Genomic DNA, 24,727 nt, shown 5'->3' on the forward strand with positions numbered 1-24,727 from the left:
TGAAGTTSCCCCACTGGATGTCCACCAGAGAGAACTCCATTGCATGGTGAAGACAGAGGACATTGGGGTGCACTGAGGAACGGGTTGTGTTGTTAATTCATATTCCTGTACCACTCAGTAACTGATATAATAAACATATTCCCACTACTACGGTGCCGGACTATTCATTTATTTTGTCTCTTTGCAGTAAGGTGCGACCGCTCTTCCCTGCCGTGGGGGCCTGAGCCAGAGCCCTCCCTGGTCCCTCTGCAGCCAAGAGCAGCCCGTGGCTGCTCCTAAACGAGCTGCTCCTAAAACGAGCTCCCGGCTGGAGCCCTGGCCAGGGAAACACCCTGCTAGGCAAGGGCCAAGGCTTCCCTGTGGGAACGGGGCTCACGGCACCGCTCTGGGGCTGGGGCTGCAGCCCAGAGCCCTCCACCCAATACAACCAAAACTGAGAGATCGGAAATAACCAACAGCAACGGGGTTTCCTAGCGAGCAAATAGTGGCTCTTCCACCCTTCCATGATTTTAAACAACCGTGGCGTGACACCATGTATAAAATCACTTTTTAAAGTAACCTGGGTCAGAGAGTTATACCGTGCACAGTCTTTGGTTCACAGAACAACATTTTAGAAGGGACTAATGCAAATACCTTTTATTTAGAATGCATTCATTCTTATTTATTATTATTATTCTTATTAAATATCAATACATTTTTTTTCAAGAGTTACCAGGAGTCCAGGGTACCAGGGGAAAATAAAACACAGCCACGTGCTTGGCAAGGTCGGAGCTGACCGAGATCCTTAGCAAGCCTCTCTGCTGCCTAGCTCAACATGCATGCTGGTATGCTTCAGTATGAGCTAATAAACACAAAACAAAGCAAGGACTAAAGGAGATGTTTCTCTGTGGGCCTGGAAGTTCCTACTTTGAAAACTACAACCTTCTCCTGCCACAACAAAACCCCGGTGTGAGAAGCGTTGTCCAGACTGGGATGCAGAGTGAGGAACACTTGGTTGTCAGAGCAGCTCTATCCAAGCCAAGGAAGGGGGACGTGCTGGGGAGAGCAGGAGCTGCTGCTTTGCCCAGAGCAGAGTTGCTCCCTGGAAGTGCCTGGCACCTCCAGGCCACACGGCAAGCCCGGCACTTGCTCCTTCTGCCTCCAAGTGTGGGTCACAGTCAGGTCCCAAAGCCCCTGAGCCAAAGCCCCATCTAACCACAGTGATTAAAGAATAGACTGCCCTCTGGCAGAGTAGCAGGAAGGAGACTGGCACGTTTCTCTTACCTTCTGCAGCGAAAAGAAAAAAAGAGTAACACTACTACTGAATTACAGACTCACATAAAAACACTCAGGATCAGTATTTCCAAGCATGGCCCCTTCTTAGTTGCTGTGGTAGTGATTCCATCCCAATCAAATAACCTAAGAAAGATCCCTGACTGGCATAAATTAGATTAAATAGGGGGAAAAGCTGCCATGGAGCAGGGCTTTCCTACAGCTTGGGCTGTGAGGACAGAGGGAAGCTGTCTGCTCGCCTAGGAATTTTTGGTGTCCCTTATAGACAGGGCAGAGCTGTTAAGTCTGACCAGTATAACACAACACAGCTCAATTTCTGAGCAAATACTACTGAAAGCCTGGGAATTTGGGAGCTATATGAACAGCTAAGGTCCAGAGAAAGTCCCAAAGCTCGTGCTGATCATAAAGGGGCAGATCACAGTCCCCAACGCTTCCCTTGCCTTCCTCTTTCCTCTGCTCCTTTCTAGGTGTCTCATGGCCACACTGCACGTCTGGACCCTTCGCAGCTGGTGCTAGGTCTGAGTTTTGCACCTCTTCCCGACAGCACCAGCCCACCYGGGCTCGTGAGGCACATCAAACACACAGCAGACATGCGGTGATTTCACCCAGCTTTCATGTCCAACAGACTCCAGGGCTCCCACACAGATGGAGTCACAGGAGGGTTTGCTACACAACCTGAGCCTGGCTGGGGTTACAAATGCTGCTTGTTGCACGACATGGGACACAACTGGGATATTAGACAGCTACTGGAGACAGCTCTGCTGCTTCATGCCAATGAATGCTTTTGCTGCCGTATACTCCTGCAAGAGCCCTGCCTGCCCCGGGCGCGCTGCAGGTTCAGGCACACTGGGAGATGATGTTAGAGTTGCAGTCTAAGTTGTGAGCACGGGTTCTTTTGCAGCTTTCAGGCCCACAGCCAGCAGCAGGTGGGCTCACCAAGTCCAGGTAGAAGTGGGACTTGAGGAAGCGGCGGTAAGAATCCTTCTCCATGAGGGTGAATATTTTTCTCTGAGCCTCATCAAAGCAGGACAGCGTAGGCTCCAGCATGTTCTGGCTCGTCTTTTCCCGTGTGCACGAATCCAGGTTCACCTGCAGGCCAGAAGGACAGCATAAACAGCATTGCCCCACAAGCAGTTAGCATAAGGAAGGGAGAATCCAAGTGTTTTCCCACAACGGGTGCTCAGGCTCTCCTTGAGGTGCAGTGGTGGTCAGAAATGGCCATTTAACACTGTGCAGTCTTGGCAGAATCCGTGCAGCCAGCTGCCAGGGACAGGCACGTGCTTTGGGGTGCAGTCAGCCAATGAACTTAGGTAATTGCATGGGAGCAGCAAGAACAGTGGGGAATCTTCTTCCTCTAGGGTTTCTCCCAGTTCAGTACATGAGATAGTCACRTGGTCATTACCCAAACTCCCTTCTGTCCGAGTTTAATTTTAAAACAATGAAAATGGCATAATTCCCTTGCTAATGGTAAGAGGAGCAGCTCCCTTCAACTCTTAAAAACCTACCAAACCCTTATTTTCCCTGTATTTCTCACCTGGTTCAGGGTGACATGTGCCCAAGAACCTTCTCTATGAGATGGTGCACGTACCTCTTTTGTTGCCTGCACAGAGATGAACTCATTGTAGATCTTTCTGGCCTTGGGGCTGAGCTTTGCTGGTGACTTGGTTTTCTTGTAGTCCTCACAACTGACCCAGAACTCAATGTTTTCCTCGCTGTACTCGGACTTGAGAAAAGCCCGGAAAGCAGCCAGTCCTCCTGCAGATTGTTCAGAGGGAAACAGGAGCAAGTCAGACTGGTGCTCCCCAAGACTGGAAGTGCCTTTGAACTCCAACACCTCAGCAAAGAGCAGTGCTGGTTGTCCCTTCGGGAGCAGAACAAGCAGCTCCTCCTGGCTGCCTCCTTGCTCATGGGGGCTGAGGGAAGCTGGATTTCAGAGGGGATCCCAAGGGAAGTCATGCGTGGGTCCTCAGCTGCCTGCTCCCACACAGCGACCTTCAGTGTCATGGCCAGGACAACACATGCAAATCATGTGTCCCCAGGAGGCCCTGGAGAGACAACTAACGTGCTGGGCCATGGGAACGGCATGAAGGAAACCTCAAGGACGCAAGCGATGGGAAGACGAAGTCTCCCATGCCGTCAGCTGGAAACAACATCTCCACTCTCYGTGTGTTGTTTAACCTGCTGGGCGCTGAGGTCCTGGCCCTCTGGAGAGCAGCTCGCACAAGGACTCCATGGAGGCCCTTGGGGAGGCGGGAGGGAGGAAGCGCGGCCTGGTGCGAGCAGGGAAGGGGAGGCAGCCTGGCCTGCCCCGAGGGGCCGCGCGCTGCCGCCAGCCGCGCAGCCCCGCACGTCGCTCAGGGCTCCTCTCCCCTCGCGCGCACAGAGAAACGAGACACGCGAGGGGCAGCAGATCATCAGCTGAAGCTCTGACCTATCTCTTGCTAGCAGGCCAGAGAAGAGCACAGGAGCCTGTGGAGCTGCCCCACACAGCCTTGGCTAGAGGGTCATTTTCTAACTGGAATTGTCCTAATTCCTTGAAGCAACAGCTTAGTGGTAGATTGGGGCCCCATACACAATATTCTGTGGTTACTCCTTGGATCAGACAAGCTCCACCATCCCTTCCCATGGCCTGGGTGACCAGGAGCTCCTGTGTGTTGCCAGGAGACAGATGTCTTGTTGCCAAGAAGTCATGTCTAATGCTACCTCCRGGGACTGCTCAGCCACCCGCTCCCCGACAACACCTCCAGCAGAAGGGCCCGCTCTACTTACTGTCATGATGGATCAAGTTTTCCAAAGAGTCTGCCCATTTTTTGACTTCCTCTTGGCTAACCCTAAAAGAAGACAAAGGGAGATATATAGAGAAGGTTTAAAGGGAACATAGAAAGGACAGATTGATTTTTTTGTGTTGAGCACCCTTACTAAGTCATTTCCATGATTGTTCATACACATGAGACCAAGGAGGAAATGCCTGCCTGGTTTGAAGAGGACCTCATGGGGTCCCAGAGCTTATCTACAGAAATTCCAGTTTGCATTCCCAGTTACCAGCTGGGGGCTGGAAGGAGATTTTCCTGGAAAAACAGTTGGGAACTTTGTCGGCTGACCGTGTCTTTCCTTGGGGTATGGAGCTCTTGCAGGTCATGTTAGCAAGCTCCAAAGGGTCTGATTTATTTAATCTGTCAGAACAGCACTGGTTACAGAGAACAGGGAGGAACTACCATATACCACATCTGCACACCCTGAATTCATCCGTCTACCATGAGGAGGTGCCACCACGGTAAGGTGGCATCCCAAGGCTCATGTGTTTCAGCTGTGTGTTTGGCCTCTGCAGTTCTCCTTGGAGAGAAGAACATCTGCTTGCAGCACAGCGAGAGCAGCGATAACTCGATGAGCTGCTCTTTTTTTTTTGGTTTTGGGATGGCCTCGTTCCCCTGTGCAGGAGACTGCACAAATCTTTCCATATGCACATGTTCTGAATCACAAGAATATCGGTGGGAGTCTCTAGGCCAACGGTCTTCCTGGAAAAGGGCCATCTTCAATACTTGAGAATTACTGCCCACACTAGAGCCAAACACCCAGGCTTTCAGCACATGCTGGGAAGCTGCAGCAACGCTCCGAAAGTTCAGCTCACTGGAGGAAGGAGCCAGCAAGCACACTGCAGCTGGCCTGCACCTAACTACACAGCCACGTTTGCTCTTACCGCTGAGCAGGGGGGCTTTTCTCCTTCTTGCCCTGGGAAGAGCTGTGGTCACAGGAATCTGACTTCTGCAGCAGGAAGCCCAGGCGATGTTTCATGTCTTTGGCACTGCAATAAAAACAATTCAAGAATTAAATGGAGATTAAGTGTTGTAACTCCCTTGGCAGCCTCTTCACTCACTTTCAGAGAGACTCATTGACACCAATGCAGCTCACACTTAGTGATACCAGTGCTGACATCTCACTCCTCTGTCTGAATTCCTGTTACAAAGCCAGCACTGTGGTCAAATAAAAGCCATTCTTCACTCTCAACAGCTCAGGCTTCTTGCTGAGAAGGTCCTCAGCCTGAGGGAAGCGATGGCAGAGGGCGAGGAGCTCCAGTAGTCCTGCTGTTTGGTACCACTAAAAGAGTGCAAAAGGCAGGTGCTGACGTTCTGTAGGTGTGATGTGTCTCTCAATGCCTGGTTCTCATACGCTCATCATCCATCCCTCCTGTCCCTGCCTCCTCCCCACCTCTTCACCAGCCTGCAGCAACAACCAGGCCTTGCAGCACTGAGGCAGAGGGAAGGAAGCAGTGCGTTAGGAGCAGGACTGTGTGGCGAGATCAGGCGAGGAGCCCGCATCTGCCCAACATCCAGCTCGCACTGACCACACGTTACCCTTTCCTCCACGCAGGCTCGTAGGAGGATGCACATTTACTTCTGCTCTGCTTTRCAGCACGACCAGGCCAAGTGCTGACTGGCCGTACAATATAAATATGCAACTGGCAGTGCTCTCAGCACCCCCGGGGCTTCGTTTTCCATTTAAGATCGGTGGTGGCAGCTAATCCCTCCTGCTTGCTGAGAGGTGTGTGCCCGGGATGTGCTGCAGGGCAGCGCCTAGAACAACCTGAGCAGACTCAGACTCTCTCACTGAACTGAGAGCAAAGGAGCTTCTCTCAGGCAAAGCTCTTGCGAGCAGGGCAAAGCTGGGCCCCAAGCCGGCAGAAACAGGGTGCTGGGGAGGCGCGAGCTCTGCGGTGCTGGCAACAAATCCGCGCTGCTCCGCGAGGAAGCGAGACACTGCCACTGCGAGTGGCTGCTGCAGTTTTCRGAGACACGGGGAACCCTAGGGGTGCCTGCACAGAGCTTAAAAATGGCAATTTGAGGATTTTTTAAATATCTATTTTTTTTTAAACTATCAAAGTTTTCTGCAAATTTGGGGTGGGGGGAAAGGGGTGGTACTTTTTCCACTGCTGTTTCTAAGTCACCACAAGCAGGAAATCTTCCCTGAGGYGAGAGCACGCCAAGGTGTCCCCTGACCCTGCAGCAGCGCCGCACAGGGAGAGCCCAACCCGAGCCTGGACCCCAGGGCCTGCCGGGTGCAGCCGGAGCCCACGGCAGCCCAGCAACTTGCTAGGCTCAGCCCCTGCTCCAGGGCTGGCATTGGGGCAGTAACCCTCCACTTGAGTGACACGTCCACCTTGCATCCCCCTCCAAACGGAGAAAAGGCAATTGCCTCTGGCCGCTGGAAAAAAAGAGGGGGAGGCGGAGGGGGAGACAAAGAAGGGGAGTGCAGAGACTGCGGCAGCAGGCAGAATATCAAAATACAGCAGTGCTGAAAGCAGCATTTTTTGCCAGTTCTAATGGTGGGCTTAGCATTACCAGAGCTCAGAACAAAACCTTCATGCAATTCTGTTTCTGACTAATAGGAAAATAATAAGAAGTCCAAATAATTTAMAAAAGCCCCGAAACAAACCATTTGTATCTAACCTTACAGAGGAATCAGAGGCAAAGCTGCCTGCTTCACACACAAAGCAGCCCACCAGCACATCTCGAGTCTCACGCCCCACAACAGATGCTCTGAAATAAGCAGTACCTTTTCAAGCACGTGGCTGGCAGCGCAGCAAGTCCCTTGCACATCTTGCTCCCAAGGTCAGCGCTGTATTCCAAGAAAAAAATAAAAGCAGGAGGCTGCGTGCGGGTCCTTTGCCGGCTGCAGATCCAGTCTCTTCTCCAAGACAGCTGCGCTTGGCTCTGTTTTATAGCGCAGCGCAGCCAGCCCCGCAGCAGCTGTGACCCAGTCAGGAGGCAGTTCTGCTGCAGCACCCATCCCCTTTTTGCCCACCCCGGAGGAAGCTGGTGACGTCTAAGGCAAGACAAAGCACCRAGGGGGACTGAAACCTTCCCGGAGGTGAAGCTCGCTGGCTGCCTGCACGGGAGGATCTATCCAGGGGGCAGAAAAAGCCCCCGAGACATTCCTGTACTACTGAGCTTGGGAGGGTGCATGCACAAAGGGGATTTGGGGGGGCAAAGATAGCGAAAAGGGTCAGAGAAGCAATCTGGAAAGTGAGATGAGCTTTGCAGGTTTTTTTCCTCACCCGTTTTCGCCTGCTATTTAAAGCAGTCTGGAAAAAAGAAATAACACCCAAGAAACTAGGATTTTAAACACAAAAGGCTGCCATAATGCCAACAAAGGCAGAAAGGAGAGCTCCAAGGAAACAAGAATGGAAAATCCCCAGGCAGAGGAGCTTGTCCACGTTTATTTTAGAGCCGTGGGGATACGAACCCGTGGTGGTGATGCTGAAAGCGCGGCTCTGCGGAGCAGGTCAGCGCTCTGCGGGGCAGAGCACCAGGACACACGTGTGTCGGCACATCCCAGCACACCTGCATGTGAGGGCTGTGCAGGGACACGTGTAGGAAAGTGGATGGACAGGAGGCTGAGAACGTGGCTGCTCTGCATGTGCTGGTATCACTGCAATACTTTACTTCACCATTTGCATTTGCCTCTACTCAAGCCCCACAGCCTTGGCATTCAGACATACCGGTCCCTAATGGGAGATCRTTTATTAAAAGCACATCCAAAACTGTGCCTGCTCCAGGAGGATCACTGGCAGTTCCGAGCCTGCTGTGCACTGAAGGACACCGGTTACCTGGGCAGGTGCTTTGCTGCTGTGCTGGGAATGGGAAGGGTCCAAGGAGGCCTTGCTGCCCTTGCCTCCATGGGGAAGGATGCAGTGGAGTCTTAGCCCTCTGAAAATAGCATGTGGGCCCAGATCTTGTCCATCGGGTCCGTAGATCTTGGGCATCATCCTCCCTCCTTCTCCACAGGGGTATCCATCAGGAGGACGTGGCAGCCTTAAGGGCAGGCAGGGAGGGCTCCTGGCCCCACAGGCTTGGCCCTGGAGGGGACAATCCATGTTGCTCACCATGCTGCTGCCCCATGCAGGGAGAAGATCCCAAGTAACTCCCAACTTTCCCACTGGCCACAGCATTTCGTGCCACTCTGCTGGGCCGGTACGATTTTATAGGCCTTTAAACATTGCTTCAGCCTTAAAATAACACCTAACCAGAGGACAAAAACACCTAAGGAGCATTTAAGTACACGCCAGGAAATTATTCACTGTGGCCTAGGAGATCCAGCCTGAGACAAGGGCCTAAAACAAAGCGCTCTCTCTTATCAGCACTGCTAACTGCAGCCCTGCACGTCCTCACCCGCAAGCAGCTGTGCGAGGAGGCAGGGAGCACAGGGGATGCTGCTCCTGTGGTCATTGCCCACAGTCAAGCTCCCCGAGGCTGTCACCCTCCTGCCTTGGTCCCTGCCCCTCTCTGAGCTRTGGGGTGCACCCCGGCATGAGGGAGGTGGCTGCGTTGTGTGGCTGGAGATGGAGAAGGGCAGGATGTGGGAGCTGCGAGGATGTGCAGCTGAGACGGCCTCTCCTGTCACGAGCTCCTCCCCAGGTCCATCTTGCTCACAGAGACCTGTTCCTCTCGCTCCCACTGTGCCTTGTCTGTGCTTTGGGACCAGCCCAGCAAAATAGCCAGGTGTGCAGGCGACCTGCTGCAAAGAGGGGCCCCTGGGACTGGGCTGAGCTGCCTGGCTTATTGCCCCTTCTCCCCTGCCCCAACGCTTTCCATAAAAGCCCTTGCATCCCTTCTCCCTTTCTCACACAAGTCCTGTGCCAAAGGAACATGCAGGGGAGGTAAGATTCCCTTCAGGTGATAAGGACTGCCACCTTGGCTGAATTACTGCTAGGGAGCCCTTGATGGATGGCGCTCAGCAAGAGCCTGAAACCAGCCCAGCAAGAGCCTGAAATCAGCTCGGCAAGAGCCTTAAACCAGCCCAGCAAAAGCCTGAGCCCGACCCTGCATGCAGCCCCGCTTCCTCTCCCAGAGCACTCGCTGTGACCTCCCTAAGACACACGGACAAGCCAAGTTTGTCTCCGTAGGCTCCTTAGCCAATGTCAGGATTCCCAGAAATGGTGTCCCACAGCACAGCCGGAGGAAATTCTTCTTTCCCATGTCTCTGCAATGCACAGCCTGGCTTCATGCATGACCAAAGTCATGGCCTGCACCCCCATGGCCTTCCAACCCAATCCAAAGACGCAGCCTTTTAGGAAAGAACAYGTCTTCGTGACTTAGTCCTGGCCAAAGGACTGACTCACTAGTCTGGCATGCAGTAAATTTGCTGCTCACAACGTTTTGCAAGTGGAGACACCTCTGGACTCACCCAGGCACCTTTTGCTTCTCTTGACTGCGCTAAAGAGGAACATCGCAAGGCAGGGCTGGTTTTCCCTGCTTTGGCTCATTCTTGTAGTTTCTTGCTGAACCTGCTCCTCTCTGCAGAAGGCAGCAGATTCTAGGAACATGTTCTCACAATTCACAGTCAAATATCACACAATTTTCCTATCAGTCTCAGGTGTTTTCCATTTATACACACACCTGCAACAGCAGCAGTTTTCCATAGTTTCTAAGTGCTTGGGAGTTCCTGCTCAGTTTTCTTTCTGAAGGATCAAGACTTTTGTTTGGCCCATAAAGGACTTCTCTCCTGGTTTGGGTTTGCTAATGAAAAATGATTATTACTGTTCTAGTTCCTAGAGTCTCAAACAATAGAAAAAGACACAATTTGTGCAATTTTCTTTCCAAATTCCCAAATCTCTCCCTCATCAGCCGTCTTGATTAACAGCCCCTTAGACACCTAATCTTCATCACTACAGAAGTTCTGAATAACGCTAGACAGCAAATCAGGCCAAGATATGTCTCTACACTGATATTTTACCTAGGCTTAAAAACATTCTTAAATCTCCTGCTTAGCCAGTTTAAGTCCATTTAATATGGATTTTAGGATACTTTTGTCCAAATATTGATAGCAAATCATATTCACTTAGAAACGTATTTCACACAACCTCAATTTTTATGAGGTAGTCTTCAAAAAAAAAAAAAAAAAAAACCACCATTAAGCTCATTAAATAAAGCCTATTTTTCCACTAGACCATATTAGCTGGCATCAATTGTATCAGCACTGCTGCAATGAGTCTGCTATCGTCTGCACTAACAGTGCTGCTAGAGCAACCAAAAGGTTAATAGTGCTGAGATTTTATGGCTTACCCCTTCTTACGGTACGGCTCTCCTGGGATTCTCCTTTTATTTTACCTAAAATGTTAAAAATTACTAACCTTGTATCAAGAGCCTTTTAGTCTATTCCTACAGGAACCTTCTTGCAAGCCAGTTGAACTTGCTTGATATTAAAAACCATGTAAGGTATTTGGACAAAATCTCAAGTGTGCCCCAGGCAGTGGCACACTTGCTGTGGTCCTTACGAGGGGACACCAAGCAGCASTCGTAGGGGATGTCCCAGCTCTGCCCACAGCTCCACTGGAGGTGCTGGGCCTCCCCTATTGCTCSTTTTATTCCCCAAATGTGTCTGTGTGGAGGAAAGCAGCAGCTTTTGTCCTGTTTGTGCATGAGCAGCCCCTCCTCGGGTGCACATCTGGGCTGAAGCAGAGCTGCTGGGACAGGCTGCAGCACTCAGGCTCTCCGGAAACGCACTTGGGCTCACAGCAAAGAGTTGTACCTTGATAGTAATCAGATCTAAGCATTTCCACTCCATGTTTTGGCCTGGCGTGCGGTGCGATAGGAAGCCAGCTGCTGCTCGTGTAAACACCCCACTCTGTTCCCTCACCTSCTTTGCAAGCTGCTTGCACTTAATACTTGAAGGTTACGTAGAAACCCCTGTGCAGATGGGAACAGCGGTGGGTGAAGGTGGAACACCTCAGCCTGGCCYCTCCGGGCCCATTACCACATTAGCTAAAAGACGCAGGGCTTTGTGCACACCCCACTCGTGAGCCGATTGCTTCACCCAAATGTGCCATAAGGTACAAAGGGAGGAGGAGGCACCCGGGGAGGCAGAGGGTTGATGCGTCAGACACTAAGAGCATCAGCTCCTGCATGCAGAGCGTACAGCTGAAAGGCTCCTCGCTCCCTCTGCGCCTTAGCCGCCCACCTGAGCGGTGACTTCTTTTTCTGTGCCTTCAAAGAGCACAACTTTTGGAGGAGACTGAAGAATCTTCTTTCTAGACAGCTGCTGGAGGACATGTAGGTACATGGCGCAAGGTTAAATCTCTTGTAGCTGCAGATCTAAGGAGATAAAAGTGCTATCTATGCCTTAGGTTTTGAAARCGTTCCTCCCTCCTCTGCTTTTATGAGCGGCCACACCAGAAAGGGCCACGCCAGGGAGCTGAGGCTCCAGGTTTGTTCAGGCTGCAAAGCCCAGGGGACACTTTGTCACTGGGCTCAGTCTCCTAGGCGCCTTGCTACTGCTCTGGCCACAGTCTAGTAGTTTAATTCTCTAAGCCTGTTTACAAAGGGCAGCCTGGAAGCCGCAAGCCTCTGTCAACGTCTGCCTCCAGGGCATGGCTGCTGTTTAAAAGGTGATGCCTGACAGGTCTGTGGCTTACAGAGCATCGTGATTGCAGGCTAGAGAACGGCAAGAGCAAGGACAAGCACCTGCAGCAAGCAGACAGCAACCACTCAAAAGGAGCTTGTGGTGCCAGCCTCCTAAATACAAGGGCAGAGCTCACCTGGGGTAGAAGTAAATGCCCTTGATGTGGCCCTAACTGGGCTGGCAGTTGGACCAAGCCCGGGTATTCGATGGATCCATCAGCCCTGATGTGTCCCTCTCCTAGACTGGGGGACAGGTAGTTTAGAAATCATCTAAATGAAGCAGTAAAATAAAACTGCACTGAAAAAATAGCTGAATTTAGCCTAAAAGTTCCTTGGTCTGTTTCTTGGAGGTGAATCAGAAACAGCAAAAGTGGCAGATCCCCAGTTTAGCAAAATATAAATCTGAAACAGCAGGAAAAAGGCACTTGCTGAAGTGGATCACTGCACAGAAATACGTACTAGCACRTGCAAAAAGTCACTGGCGATTTGCTCATGCTATTTAAAATGTATGCTGCAGTGCTTAAAATCCAAGCAGATCCGAGCTCTGCTGTGCTACAGGAAAAACACAGAGAAAGAGCTGGGTGCAGAATGGATGGCACATGGCACGTGGCATGCACTGCAGCTGATGGTCACAGTGTCACAGCTGAGAGCACATCTAATGGTTCATCATTTAGACACTTCTGCCTCTAGGCAAATAGACTATCCAAAAAAAGAAAGAAAAAGAAAAAAGTTCCATGCTGTTATTTCATCCTTTTGAACTTCTCAGTAGGGTGCATATGGCTGCAATCTCACTGTCTCTTCTGAAACTGCATTTGCTCTTGAATCTTCCAAGGCAAGTGCTTTGGTGTTTCAGCTGGGAAAAGCAGGTTTAACACAGAAGGAAATATATGGGCTTTGGCACTTGTTCTGAATGAGCTTCCAGTATCCGTAACTAGCTCTTTTAATAGAGGACCACTTGGAAATTTCCACAGGATGAGGCCTCTAAATGAAGAGATTAGAAAGCAAAATAAATAAATGAAGAGATGCCAGGAAGAAATCCAGTTTCCACAGCTGTACCAGAGCACTTGGGCCCAGAACACCCCATGTATGAAGTGGTGTCATAACCAGCCTTTCTCAGCACCTGCCCTTGCCAGACACCCTTGCTTGGGGTCTGYACTGCTTTATCGCTGCTGGGGAAGGGCTCCAGGTCTGGCAGATGCCAGAAATGTCCTTGCTGGACCTTGGCCAGGGAAATGATGGAGCTGAGGGTGCGGGAGGAAGTTCTTCTCMTCACATTTTAAAAGCCAGACTGAGTGTCTTCTTAAACAGATGTCATCGAGATGGTTGCTGGAATGGTTGCCCAGCCTTCTCTGGCCAGGGTGGCAGAGAGGTCAGACCCCTTGAGATGAGGGGACTTCCAGGTGTCACTTGTGAGACCTGGGCTCTGTTGTCCTATGCTCTGCTGCCCAGGCAGCTGCTGTGAGGAAAGAGACAGGCCTATGAGAAGACACTGAGGGACAAGAGAGTGAATGGTGTTGAGGGCCAGTCTCACCTGGAAAGGACCATCACACATGGCAGAGGAGGATGGACAAGGACCCAGCTCTGTTTCACATATGCCCTATCTCCCTCCCATCAGCAGACCCAGGTCATGCTCCCCCTCACCGTACAAGCACCTCTGGAAGAGGCCGTGGAGGGAAGGCCAGGCCAAGGATCGAGTGGCAAGAAAAGAGGGGAAGACAGCGAGGTCAGGAGAGCTGGAGGAGAGGAGTGCAGGGGACAAAGCGCCCAGTGACATACGGAGCAGACAGCGGGCCACGTGAGGAGACACCCCGGAGATGAGCCGTGGGAAGGAGAAGGCTGCATCCCCTGGCATCTGGACAAGACAGTCCATGGGAACACTGTCCAGCAGCCGGGAATCTCCTGGGGGATTCAGCTGTCACAGGGGGACCACGTGCCTGCACTGCGTGGCTTGCCACCCTCCACGGAGGTCACCGAGAGCGGGGCCAGTGCTACAGGCTTCAGGCCTCCAGCCCGAGCCTTCTGCTCAGCACTGCCTGGAACCAGCTTTCCTGATATCTTCTGCTTGAGGTTCATAAGGGACATCAGCTTACATTCTCTCTGGGCATGAGCAGCTAAAAATACTGCTAATATAATGAGGATGAGAGATGGAGGAGCAAGGAAGCCCAGAAGCCCCTTAGAGTCTCCTGCAGCTCGCAGGACTCGTCAGCAGCAAATGTTCCTKTTTGTTAGGCAAAGAAGGAAATTGCCTCAGACACTGGCAGATACCTGGAGGGCTCCACGCTGGAGTGATTTCTTCCTGCCTCCTCTCCATCCCTCTATCGGATCTGCTCTCTTCAATACCCTGGCATCTCTCCTAACAACATTTGTGGGGCTTTAGCTGGCAGCAGGGGTGCACAAAGCATTTGGTAACGCAGCCCGCCGCGCGCTGCTCTGGGAGAGAACACACTGACTGGCTGCCCAGTTTCTAGGCCAGCAGCAGGCTTGAGAGAGAGATTTCTCCTCGTCAGAGGCAGTAATTGCCAAAAACACTCACAGCCTTTTGGTGTCATTAGGAGATAGGGTGTTGCAATTTCTGCCCTTGATGCAGAGCCTGTCCCCTCTGGTTCAGGCCAGCACATCTGCAGCAGAAGCACTACGAGACTGCTATGCACTTGCTGATAAAAGAAAAGCAGAGGCCTCAGGGTGGGAAATAGCAGAGGGATCAAGGGAGCCGGATCCCTGCTGCTGCCTGTCCTCAAGACGCTGTGACAGGTCCTCCTGGCACTGCAGTTCAACTGAAGAAAGGCACAGGAGGAAACCTACCTGTGTGACACCACAGCCAGCTGCCTAGACCCCCTCCCAAGACACAGAGCTCTTATCCCAACAGCAAGGCCCTTTTCCCTTGGGAGAAGGGCAGCGCTTCGAATCAAAGAGCTGGCGTGAAGACCCTGACCTGCTGCTGTCTCCCACCTGCCTCCCATCCACGCTGGCTCTAACTGTATTCTGCTTAATGCACAGCCTTGCACACACACTGAGTAATCCCTGTCCCCTGTGTGACTAAAGCAAAGGAAATTGTTAATTTTAGGCTTAGAATCATTCCAGATGTTTTTTTGGGGGTGCTTGCATCTTCTGTTCAAATAGATTGGGCCTCCAGGAAAGTTACCTTGCAATGTGAGCTGCATTTCCAATGACAGGTAGCTGATGTAAAACAGGCTCAGTGGCAGTTGGGGAAAATTAATTTGGGTAGGGAGAGGCCTGGCTCTGCCTCCCCATAGCCACAACAGAACGTTTGATGTGTCTCCTCGCTGCGCTTGATCACGTTCCTGCGGCCTCTGGGATTCATATTATGCAACTGATTGACTTTGCAAGATAGGAGAACAAAGCGTTTCCTTGCCCTGTTCCCTGAGGTGCATTAAGCCTGTTAGGTTGAAAGGCTGAAGCAGAAATCCAAACAAGCCTTACAGTGTGGCTTCTCTCCTCAGCCCCCAGACATCTGTGTGAGGCTGYGGGACTGGGTGCTGGCGCAATGGTCTAAGGGCACCATCCTCCTCATGCGTGTGCTGGTCTGCAGAGCTCTCATGTTGCAGCTGCCTGGTGTGAGGATTGTGAAAATTGAGATGTTTTCTGTGCCCAGCAAAAAGTGTGTTTCAATAGGATTTTACTCTTTAGAGTTATTGAGTAACCTCTGAAAAACCTTCAGATCAACTGGACATGAAAGGAGTCTGCCCTAAGGCACAGAGGCCTTAAGAGCTCTCCTACCAGCTGGATCTCAATCACAAACAGTAAAACATGTCATCAAGAAATTGACTGGGGACTCAGGGCATCCGTCACTCAAGTGAATGCTGCATCCCACAAAACTATGGCTCTTGGGAAAGCTCAGACTGCTCCAGAATTCATGTGTATTCCTCCCTGCACCAAGGTCAGCATATTCCAGCTTGGGGCTTCCTGCTCACCACCACATCCCCAGGGCTGGATGTTCCTAGGACTTTACACCACAATGCCCATGCTAGGAGGGAAGGGGGACTGACAGCTCGGCAGATGGCACCTGCATCGTGAATCTTTGCAGCTATGTGACACCAATGTGACAGCACTGAGCAGATTCATTCCACTTCATTCAGTCTAGGGTTTCCTGGAGAGGTTTGTGCTTCTGCTTTCCCCRTGCTCCTGCACCCAGCTGTGCATTGCCTGGCCCCCAAATAACACAGGCTGAATCCTGCTATTTTTACTGCTTCTTACATTCTCTAATAAATGCATGGTTAGTCCAAAACCATCAGTATGGTGGGTGAAGCAAACTGGACTCTGTTAGTAGCAGACCCTTAAGCAGGCTCAAATTTTAAAGATATTAGCTCAAAAATTTTGCTTCTGTTTGTGTCACACACATAAATGTGCAGCAGAAGCTGGAAGGGGAATAGGGACAGCTATAAAAAGGGGACATTCTCTTTTCTTCTGGTTCCCTTTCATATTGAATTGTTTAAGWAAGGTTGGGGAGAAGGACATGCTGCCTCCAGCCTGAGTCCAGCCCATCTGTGCAGCCAGCCCTTCAATCTGGAGCATCACACCAAGCAGCAACACACCCTGAATACCCAAAAGACCCGCAGAATGCGCTCAGATGTTATCATATAGAAACATATAAGTTATTCCCAGTTGACACTTCACCCCATTTTTAATCCTGCTCTATTCTGCACTTTGCAGCTGCTATTTTTTTTTTTTTTTTTTTCGGGAAACCTGTTTCAGCTCTGGAGCAGAAAGACAACTTCCATCTCAACAGCTGAGTTACTGCACTCCAAATTACTCGGCCCAGTTGCCCACAGCTTCCAACCCAGTGAAGCAAACACTCTACCGGCAGCAAAGAGAAGTTCACCTGAACCCAACGTGGGCTGCATTTGTTTACCTTTTTAGTTTACACTAAAGTTCACACTCTTTAACCCTGTATATGCTAGATCCAGCACTGCTTTCCCATGGACTGGGACTACGCAGCCAAAAGCCCCATTAAACCTTTGCAACAGGAAGCAAAAAGAAGGAAAAAAAAAGACAAGGCAGCTGGGATGCAGCAGCAGATGAGAGGTTTGCCAGATAGAGAAAGCCAAAGGAGGAGCAGAGAGCAAAGCACAGAAGACCTGGAAGCAGAGACAGGAGGGTGTCTTGGACTCCACTTTTCTTACTGGTCTAGAAATGCCCTTGAAACATATTCTAAGACTTTCCCCATATTTTTCTGTTTGAAAATATAGGTTCGTTCATACTGGTTAAAATAATACCAAATGTATATAAATACCACCAGATGTGTGCTGATCACCATACGTTGGAAAAAATGCATAATAAAATTCAAYGTGCTAGCTTATGAAAGTGGAAGGTAATAGTTATTTACAAAAACTTAGAAGCAAATTTAATTTATGTACACGTAATAATTATCTCATTCACTTAATTCACTCAAGCTCTCATACTCACAAGCATCACAGTGCAAGTGTCCAAGAGGTTTGGATGGGACCAGCTCTGTGTGATGTAGGAGTCATCMGTTATAATGGAGTGATTCTTGGATTCTGAATCCTGCCAACTTTAGCTCCCATGAATATTAGGCCAGGTTGTTGCTCACTGCTTCTTTCTCCAGCTTTGGAATACACGTCTCTTTTCCTGAGGGTCAAAGAGGAAAAGGAAGGGTATGTGACATGCTACAACCCTGCAGCCATCCCTTGGCAGGACGCGAGATTTCCTGGTCTTATCAGAGCACAGGCCTTTTGGTCATGCCATAAACAGACCCCTTAATTCTACTGCTGGGAATAACATGCTGGGAAGAGGGTCCTGGGAGCAATGTTTTCATTGGCAATGCTGGTCATTCTTTTAATCCATATTCTGTGTTTACACACACATTCCCACCCAGACTTCACCTCAAACTTAATATTTCTGCCACAAATCTCTACTTACATTTATAGAGGATAGATAACCAGGATGCTCTGCTGTATTTAGATGTTCAGCAACAGTCTGAAAGATGAGCATTGCTCTTCAGGAAAGCTGCAGAGCAACTGGAGAGAGTCCAGAACACAGATCTATAAGGAAAGATGGAAGAACGAGAGTTCATTCAATCTAGAGGGGAGCAGACCAAAGGGACACAGGGGGACTACATATGTAGTACCTAAATGCCRTATCCATAGAAGGCTGGTGTTACATAGAGGATGATAAATCAATCCCTATGTCCAGACTGGTTAGGACAAGAAATATTTGCCCTAAATTGTACCAGGCAAGGATTAGATTAGATATTTTCTAGCTGTAGGATAATGAAGTACTGCACTTGATCACCTGGGCAAGGGTTTGTAACAACTACTTAGAAATGCCTGTACCACAAGTTAAATTTACTTGTCCCTACTTTTGAGCTTTGCCAGCGTCTGGATGGCCTCTCCACGTTGCCTCAGCAGGGTTTTATCCTGGAGGTAATAAAACAGGAGTCTAAAGGTCAGCCTCGTCGTCCATACGTAGGATTTTGGGTTACGTGTTGCATGGACAGCAATATTGCTCCCAAACTGCTTCTGAGTACGTACCGAGCAGCAGACATCCATGGGCTCCATTCAGCCTGTCTTCCATAAGGAAGCTACAGCTGCCCTTTGAAGTCCATTCCGACTTTCCCACTCCTACCAAGCCTTGTTACTGTACATTAGGCCGCTGCAGTGAGTCAAGGTACAGCTGCATCATCAAACCTGGAGACTTTCACTGTGCAGGTCTATGGTGCCCAAGAGCAGCCTTTCTGCAGCAGTCATGTGGGCTCAGGCACATAAGCAAACTCAAACTACAGTCTTTCATTTGGATACATAAGATGATTATCTTTAAAATTTCCCGTCTGTGTCTTTACCCTCAAATTTTCCTTTTTTTTTTTTTTGTTTTTCTGAGCTGAATGGATTTCCAGGCACTCAGCAACCCTGGGGAAAGGGAAGTTGATTTCCTGTCTGGAGAAGGCAGCTCACAGTGAGCAGTCCCTGCGGAAAGGATGATTTCAGTATTTCTGAGTTTCCAGTTAATTGTGTTTACTGAAGAATAGATAACATTAGAGAGTCTTGAGGCTTGGCCAGCTTTGTTAAAGAAAATAAAGATAATTCTATTCCCATGTTAGAAAACTGGAAGACCCACTCCAGAGGACAGGACAAAGGACAGAGACAGAAGAGAAGCTCCTTTACGTGCCTAATGATGCTCTGCTGCTTGCCAAACTTCCAGTCTCCTCCATGGAAGGCCCCACTGTGAAAGGTGCTGGAGCAGGGCCGCTTTTGAGGGACAAGCTGGGAGCCAAGGTTGGTCCCAAATGAGCCAAAACCTCACCCACAAGCGCCCAAGCTGGGCTGCGAGAGCCCTAGGAGCTGCAAGGGGACTGACCAACAGCTGCCAGGAAACCCCAGCAGGAACAGCAGGAGTGGAGCTGGAGATGAGCCTACCTCCAGCGCAGCTCAGGAAAGGATGGGGGTCCCAAGGCTGAGTGTAGATGGAGCCCCTGGGTGGTGGGCGAGTCATGGAGGGCCCTACGTGAGGCTGGTCAAGGCAATGAACCCTCTGCCTGGACACAGTGTCTGCTCTCAGGGCTGAGCAGTCTGGAAACCTCCCCAGGAAGATCCATGTATCTGTCGCCTGTCCCAGCCAGGAARACAACCCTCAGATGGAGGACCCATCAGATCCATTCTGATCCATTCCCATCTCATCCTGCCACCCTGTCGCTTTCTTCCCGGCTGTGCCATGTCACCTGGGCTCCCACTGATTCCTCCCGAGGTCAAAGASCGGATGGTGCAAAGTGCTCACAGCAACCCCAGCTCTGCTCTATTTGTCCAGCTATGCTCCCATTAGCCAGCGACTCTCTCCTCATTCTCTAATGATTTAAACCACAAACCCATTTGTCACACTGCGCCTTCTCTCCCAGCAAGTAAAAGTCAATTAGCTTTTTCAGCTTGGCASTGAAATAGCCCGGGCTCTGTCTTGCTTCTGCACCCTGCCAGGAAACACTTAACAATAATGATTTGCCTGGGTGTCTAATGCTCTGTTTCAGTGAATTTCAAGCTCTCTGAACTTTTCTATCTGCGTACTAAACACTTGAAGCAGAAGGTACAATTTGCTGCCGTAAATTCCAAGGTGAATTAATTTATGAACCTGTCACTGTATGATTATAAAATCACCAAGATTCACTAATAAGACACACTGGCAAGAAATGGAAAGCACTGCATACCTTTTATTCTAAGACAGAATTCTCTATTTTAAGCCACTTGTGTAAATCCTGAAAGCYCAGTGAGTTGGCTTGCTGTGGGCGATGCTGGATGAGCCTCTCACATGCTGTGACACAAGGCCCTCCTGATCGTCCAGGAACTTGGGAATGTCTTTGAGAGCAGTCCGGACTGCATGGGACCCCTTGGCACACAACTTCCACAGTGCCCAAGTGCCACCTGCTACTCACTGCTCTGTGACCCGGACATTCCTGCTTTTGGGTTCTAAAATTGCTATTTTAAGCTGATACACTCACAGCAATTTCAAATGAAATAAGATTATCTTACATGGGCTTAGATGCTTCTGTATTTGGCAATGAATCTACACATTTGTGTAAATTTCTTTAAGGTTAAGCATATGTATTTTTGAACCAGAGCCTGCAAGAAAAGGCTTCTGAAGGATATCCCTTCAAAGGGTGGAACCTGGGTCTCCTCTGTGGATGTCTGTCAGTCAGATGCTGGTAAGGGCTTCTGTTACCCAGTCCAACTCTGAGACAGCAGACAACCTTTCTGCCCGTATGGGATGGCACAGACTTTGTTGGATGTTCCTGTAAGCTCAGTTCCTAGAGAAAAAAAACGTCTTTCTGTAAGTGTTTTGTCACTTGAATTCCTCTGGGACCTTACCACATCTCTCAACAATCCTCTGGGGCTGCTTTGTCCGTCGGGAGATGCCATAAGTTTCTCTTACCACGCTAACTATAGGTTAAGATGAGGCCTGAGATTCCTGCCTACCACCAACCAGGCTGTCTCTAACACGAGAAGAGCAGTACAGGTCGGTCCTGGGGAAGGTATCTGCTATTGAATGGCAGTGAGCACGTGCACAGTGAGCTGTGTGTGAGGGGGTTGCTAATCTCTGCTCCAGCCTAAGAGGCAGCAGGCAAGCTGCCCAGCTGGCTTCAGGCACAGCTCACACAATTAGAAAAGTATTAGCCGAGCTTAATAGGAAAATCAACATTAAGCAGATAGGAGCTGGTGCAGTTTTGAAAGACAACGGAGTGTATTTCTCTGGCAGCAACCCAGGCTAATGGAGGAGTTCCAGTGTCCAGAGCAACCTCCAAATGAAGGCTTAATTGGCCTCTAAAGCCACTCATATAATTACAAACACTTGTAATGAAGCATGATAAATACAAGAGCCCAGAACTGTCACTTGGAGGGAAGACATTATCTCATCTATCTCAGAAAATAAATCAAAGCTCTTTTACCTCTTTCCTTACATTGAAACATCCTTATTCTTTTACCTCTTTCCTTACGTTGAAACATCCTTGTTCTTTTACTTCTTTCCTTACATTGAAGCATCCTTCCAGCTCCTACCTGGCTTGGAGAGTCCACTTTGGTGCTGGCTTCTGGTGCATTGCTGAGACTAAATAGGAATCCAACCCAGTTCTGAAACCAGAAATACAAGGCAAAATGTTGCTGGCTGCTGCAGACAGCTCTCCACTTCCCACCCTTGGAGTAAGGGCTTCTCAGCCACTGGGTAGATTAGAGCAGACTTAGACTGCCCACTGCTGGTGTGAAGAGCACAGCCCTGCAGCAGCAAAACAGCAGCTTAGATGAAAGTTTGTGTTTGGATTCTGCCTTAAATTTGGCCAAACAAACCTCCCCAGTTGACCAACGGGGAGATCCTCATGTAGCTGCTCCCTGAACCATCCATCCCTGCCATTACTCTGATGCAGCAGCAGCACTTGCCCCAGGCAGATTTGGTCCATTMCCCCCATACCAGGGACCTGCAGCTCCCAGAAAGGGTGGCCAAGACAAAACTGTCTGGAAATCCAAGGCACAGCTCCTGCTGCCTTAGCTGTTGTGCTGGATCAAGCCAAAGATCAATGGAGTGTGCACTTTATCACTTCTTGCTCTACAAATTTCTGGTTTACTGGGGACCTATTCGCTGACCTGATTGTGTGGAGGAAGATTCTTCAGCTCTTAATCAGTGATTTTAGAAGCACAGATTTTGCAGTTAAAGGGAGCCAGGATCCATCTGGTCCATCGCCCCCTCAAAGCAAGAAGAGCTTTAACATTTTCCCTSTATCCTTTCTACAAACATGGGACATCTAGTCCCACTAGAAGAAAACTTCAACCAGGCCTGTTAGGAAGGACCTAGATAGAACACTAACTTGAAAAGGAGAGCTTTGGATGCAAAGCTCAGATAATACCTATTCCAGAACCTGGCCAATTTAGACATAAAGCCAGTTCCTATCCATGCTGAAAGGAAGGCAGCATCGAAATGCTTCTTACCCCACTCTCAGCATACCTTGCTGATGAGACAGGATAATCAGTAGAGATTCCAGGTCCTTGCTACTCCAGAACTGCCATTTCCAGATCTATGAATAAAGAAGATATATATTCTTTTCTATCTAACATTTTAAAAAATTACATTTCATTTTTCATTGCTTTGACTTAGCAGGGAAAAACACGTATCAGGTTTTGTTTTGAGGGCGGTATTTGGGAAGGTAAGAAGCTCAAGTTTCTTCTTCTCACAATGGAAAAAAAAAAGATCTCTTTTCTTTCTAAAATTTTAAAGCAAACCCTAAAGAATTGAGAAGAGATCTTCAGGAAAGAGGGGCCAAGAGCTTTGCTACAAAGGACAGAAATGGCTTATTGCCCTTCCCATASTAGCTTGGTACTCCCCTCACCCTCGGGACACTCACCCAGAAATTACAAAGCMACTAAGTCCAGCCCAGCAGGGACAGAGGACAGAATTTCCATCCTATGCAAACAATGGACGTAGGCTGGATTTAGTCAGCCTCCTGTGATCTCTGTGGCATCCAAMTACAATTGAGCCCCCCAAGCCTCCAACACAGAAGAACCATTTTTCTCATGTGACTAAGACACATGGTTTGTCAGCACCMAAGGGCTTGACTTGCATGTGGAATCAAGGAATACCACAGGCCAGCATAACGGCTAGTGCTCCCGGGTATTAACGTGCACCAGCTGACCTGCTGAAGCAGCCGGTGTCTGAAGTGGGAAGCTAGGAGCACTCCATCCTACGAAGGAAGATGGTGGCTGACGTAAGGCCCCTTCCCACCATTAACTGTAAGGTAGCACAGCAGTTTTTGGCACAGTCTGGGCACAACCTCAAAGCTCTCTCCTTCTATCTCATCATTTCTGCAGCCTCAGCTCCCCATACTCTGCAACCCTCTACATGGGTCATCTCATCTCACCTTTTTCTTGCAGCAGACTGCCCAAGCCCCGGGTCCATAGTCCCTTAAGTGATCCCCAAGAAGGCTGCTCTGTCAATGCTAGGATGAAGAGAAAGGAGACATCTCTTGTACCTGTCCTGGTGTGGGCTTCCAACTTTGCAAAAAGAAACGTTTTGCAGGAGCTTGCATGAGACCCCCGAGCAGCTCACCTGCACTCACTCAACACAGGCTCAAACCTGGAGGCTACACTCATGTATCTGCTCTGGCTCAGCCACAAAGACTGGCCTAGATGTAGGACGGGGGTTCCCTGTCCCCATCGCTGCTCAAATAGCCGCTGTGGTYAGCCGGGCTAAAGGGACACAGTGCCACCAGCACGGACGCAAAGCAGGAACACACGTTCTGTCACAGCTGTCAAAGGATTTAGGATTGCAGCCCGACAGCTTCTGGCAACAGAGACTAAAAGTTCCTGCCCTCAGATACTAGATAAGGAGCTCAGGTGTTGAAGAGCAGCTTGCATGTCTTAGCATAACCACACAATTTTACTGCTGGGGCTCCAAGTAGCAGACAGGGACCAAGAAGTAGTGTATGAATTATCTTCTAGCTCCCGACACTAGCGATTCATCAGAAAGTGCAATATACAGGTTGAGCAGGTGTGTTAGATGGCATCATCCTCATGATTCTCAGCAAAGAGATACATTTCTCTGATGCAGATAATCTTTGAAGTGGAGGATGACAGTGGAAGGAGTGGGGTGTCCCAAAATGCTGTTCAACAGACAATGGTGCAATACAAAACACTGCACACTGTGCGCTGATACTTGGTCATACTCCCCAATAGCTCGTGGCAGAGCTACCTGGCTGTGCTCAGTGTCCATGCAGGCACTGGATTCAGCCCAGGCACTTAGCAGACAGAGGGAAAGAGCCCAGCAGCTCCAGGGTCGAAGTCTGAGAGACCATTTCAAGCACTGCAATGGAGCAGTGACAGTGCTAAATGCTACCTTTGAATGCAGCAGAGATCCTAAACATACCCATCYGGGGCCTCTGGACCCAGCAATACGAAGAGTTTCCATTAGCAAGGTTCTGAAAAGGCCTTTCCTGCACTCCTACAGGTCCAGCTTCCAAGGTATTGCCCTGGACTTTGTGCTTACCTCAAAGCCCTACAAGACTAGGACAGGTCAGGCACTGTCCACAGTAAGTGCTCACCCGTCTAGGCTCGAATTTGACTCCCTCTTCCGAGTCCCAGTGAGAGGCTCAGCAGACTGTCTCGTGTAGCTGAGCTCAGACTCAGGCCCATGTCTGTAGAGCTGGGTTTTGTTTCCAATTCCACCAAGAGCCCAATTCTCTTGCTGGCCAGATGACTGCCAGGGAAACTCACGTGCTGCTCAACATCTGGGGTGAATTAATGGGTACCAGATAGCAAAACTGAAGGTCTGGAAGAGGTCTAGTTCACATAGCAGATCTCTCCTAACCCTCAAAGGATCCGATGAAGGACCACAGGCTGCGATCTCAAGCCTAAAGACAGAACAGTCAGGACAACACTCAGATGTCCCACCAGGAGATGGCAGCAGGCTCRGCCATAGGGTGTACCACAGACATGGATGAGCTCTCTCCCTACCCCAGGCTGGCCCAGTTGTTTTCAGCTCTTGCCAGATAATATTTCTGGTGGCTACAGTCCTGGCCCTCCTTGGAAAACATACTGAACCTTGGGGGGAAACCCCAACAG

The 24,727-nt window shown here is 49.8% G+C and overlaps 1 protein-coding gene across 2 annotated transcripts; it reads right to left on the bottom strand.

Moving 5' to 3' along the window:
- Nucleotides 1-949: 949 nt before the first annotated feature.
- Nucleotides 950-6,971, bottom strand: RGS4 (regulator of G protein signaling 4). Of its 2 annotated transcripts, XM_026043750.1 has the most exons (5): nucleotides 6,823-6,971; nucleotides 4,970-5,074; nucleotides 4,042-4,103; nucleotides 2,861-3,027; nucleotides 950-2,361 (listed from the first exon to the last, which is right to left on the bottom strand). In XM_026043750.1, the coding sequence occupies exons 1-5, from the start codon at nucleotides 6,864-6,866 to the stop codon at nucleotides 2,110-2,112; spliced, it is 630 nt and encodes a 209-aa protein (XP_025899535.1). In that variant the 5' UTR covers nucleotides 6,867-6,971; the 3' UTR covers nucleotides 950-2,109. The 2 variants fall into 2 exon arrangements, with proteins under 2 accessions (XP_025899535.1, XP_025899536.1); XM_026043751.1 differs by lacking the exon at nucleotides 2,861-3,027 and having other exon boundaries at nucleotides 2,291-2,361; nucleotides 6,823-6,946.
- Nucleotides 6,972-24,727: the final 17,756 nt, after the last annotated feature.

This window comes from Nothoprocta perdicaria, unplaced genomic scaffold (genome assembly GCF_003342845.1).
Source record: "Nothoprocta perdicaria isolate Ctin4 unplaced genomic scaffold, notPer1 scaffold_34, whole genome shotgun sequence".
Taxonomy (NCBI): domain Eukaryota; kingdom Metazoa; phylum Chordata; class Aves; order Tinamiformes; family Tinamidae; genus Nothoprocta; species Nothoprocta perdicaria.

Excerpts from the sequence above, each read along its gene's own strand:
- RGS4 (XM_026043750.1), bottom strand. The coding sequence starts at position 6,866 with ATGTGCAAGGGACTTGCTGCGCTGCCAGCCACGTGCTTGAAAAG. Across the intron at positions 5,075-6,822 it reads CCAGCCACGTGCTTGAAAAG|TGCCAAAGACATGAAACATC; the intron begins GTACTGCTTATT and ends TTTTTATTGCAG. Across the intron at positions 4,104-4,969 it reads AAAAGCCCCCCTGCTCAGCG|GGTTAGCCAAGAGGAAGTCA; the intron begins GTAAGAGCAAAC and ends GTCTTCTTTTAG.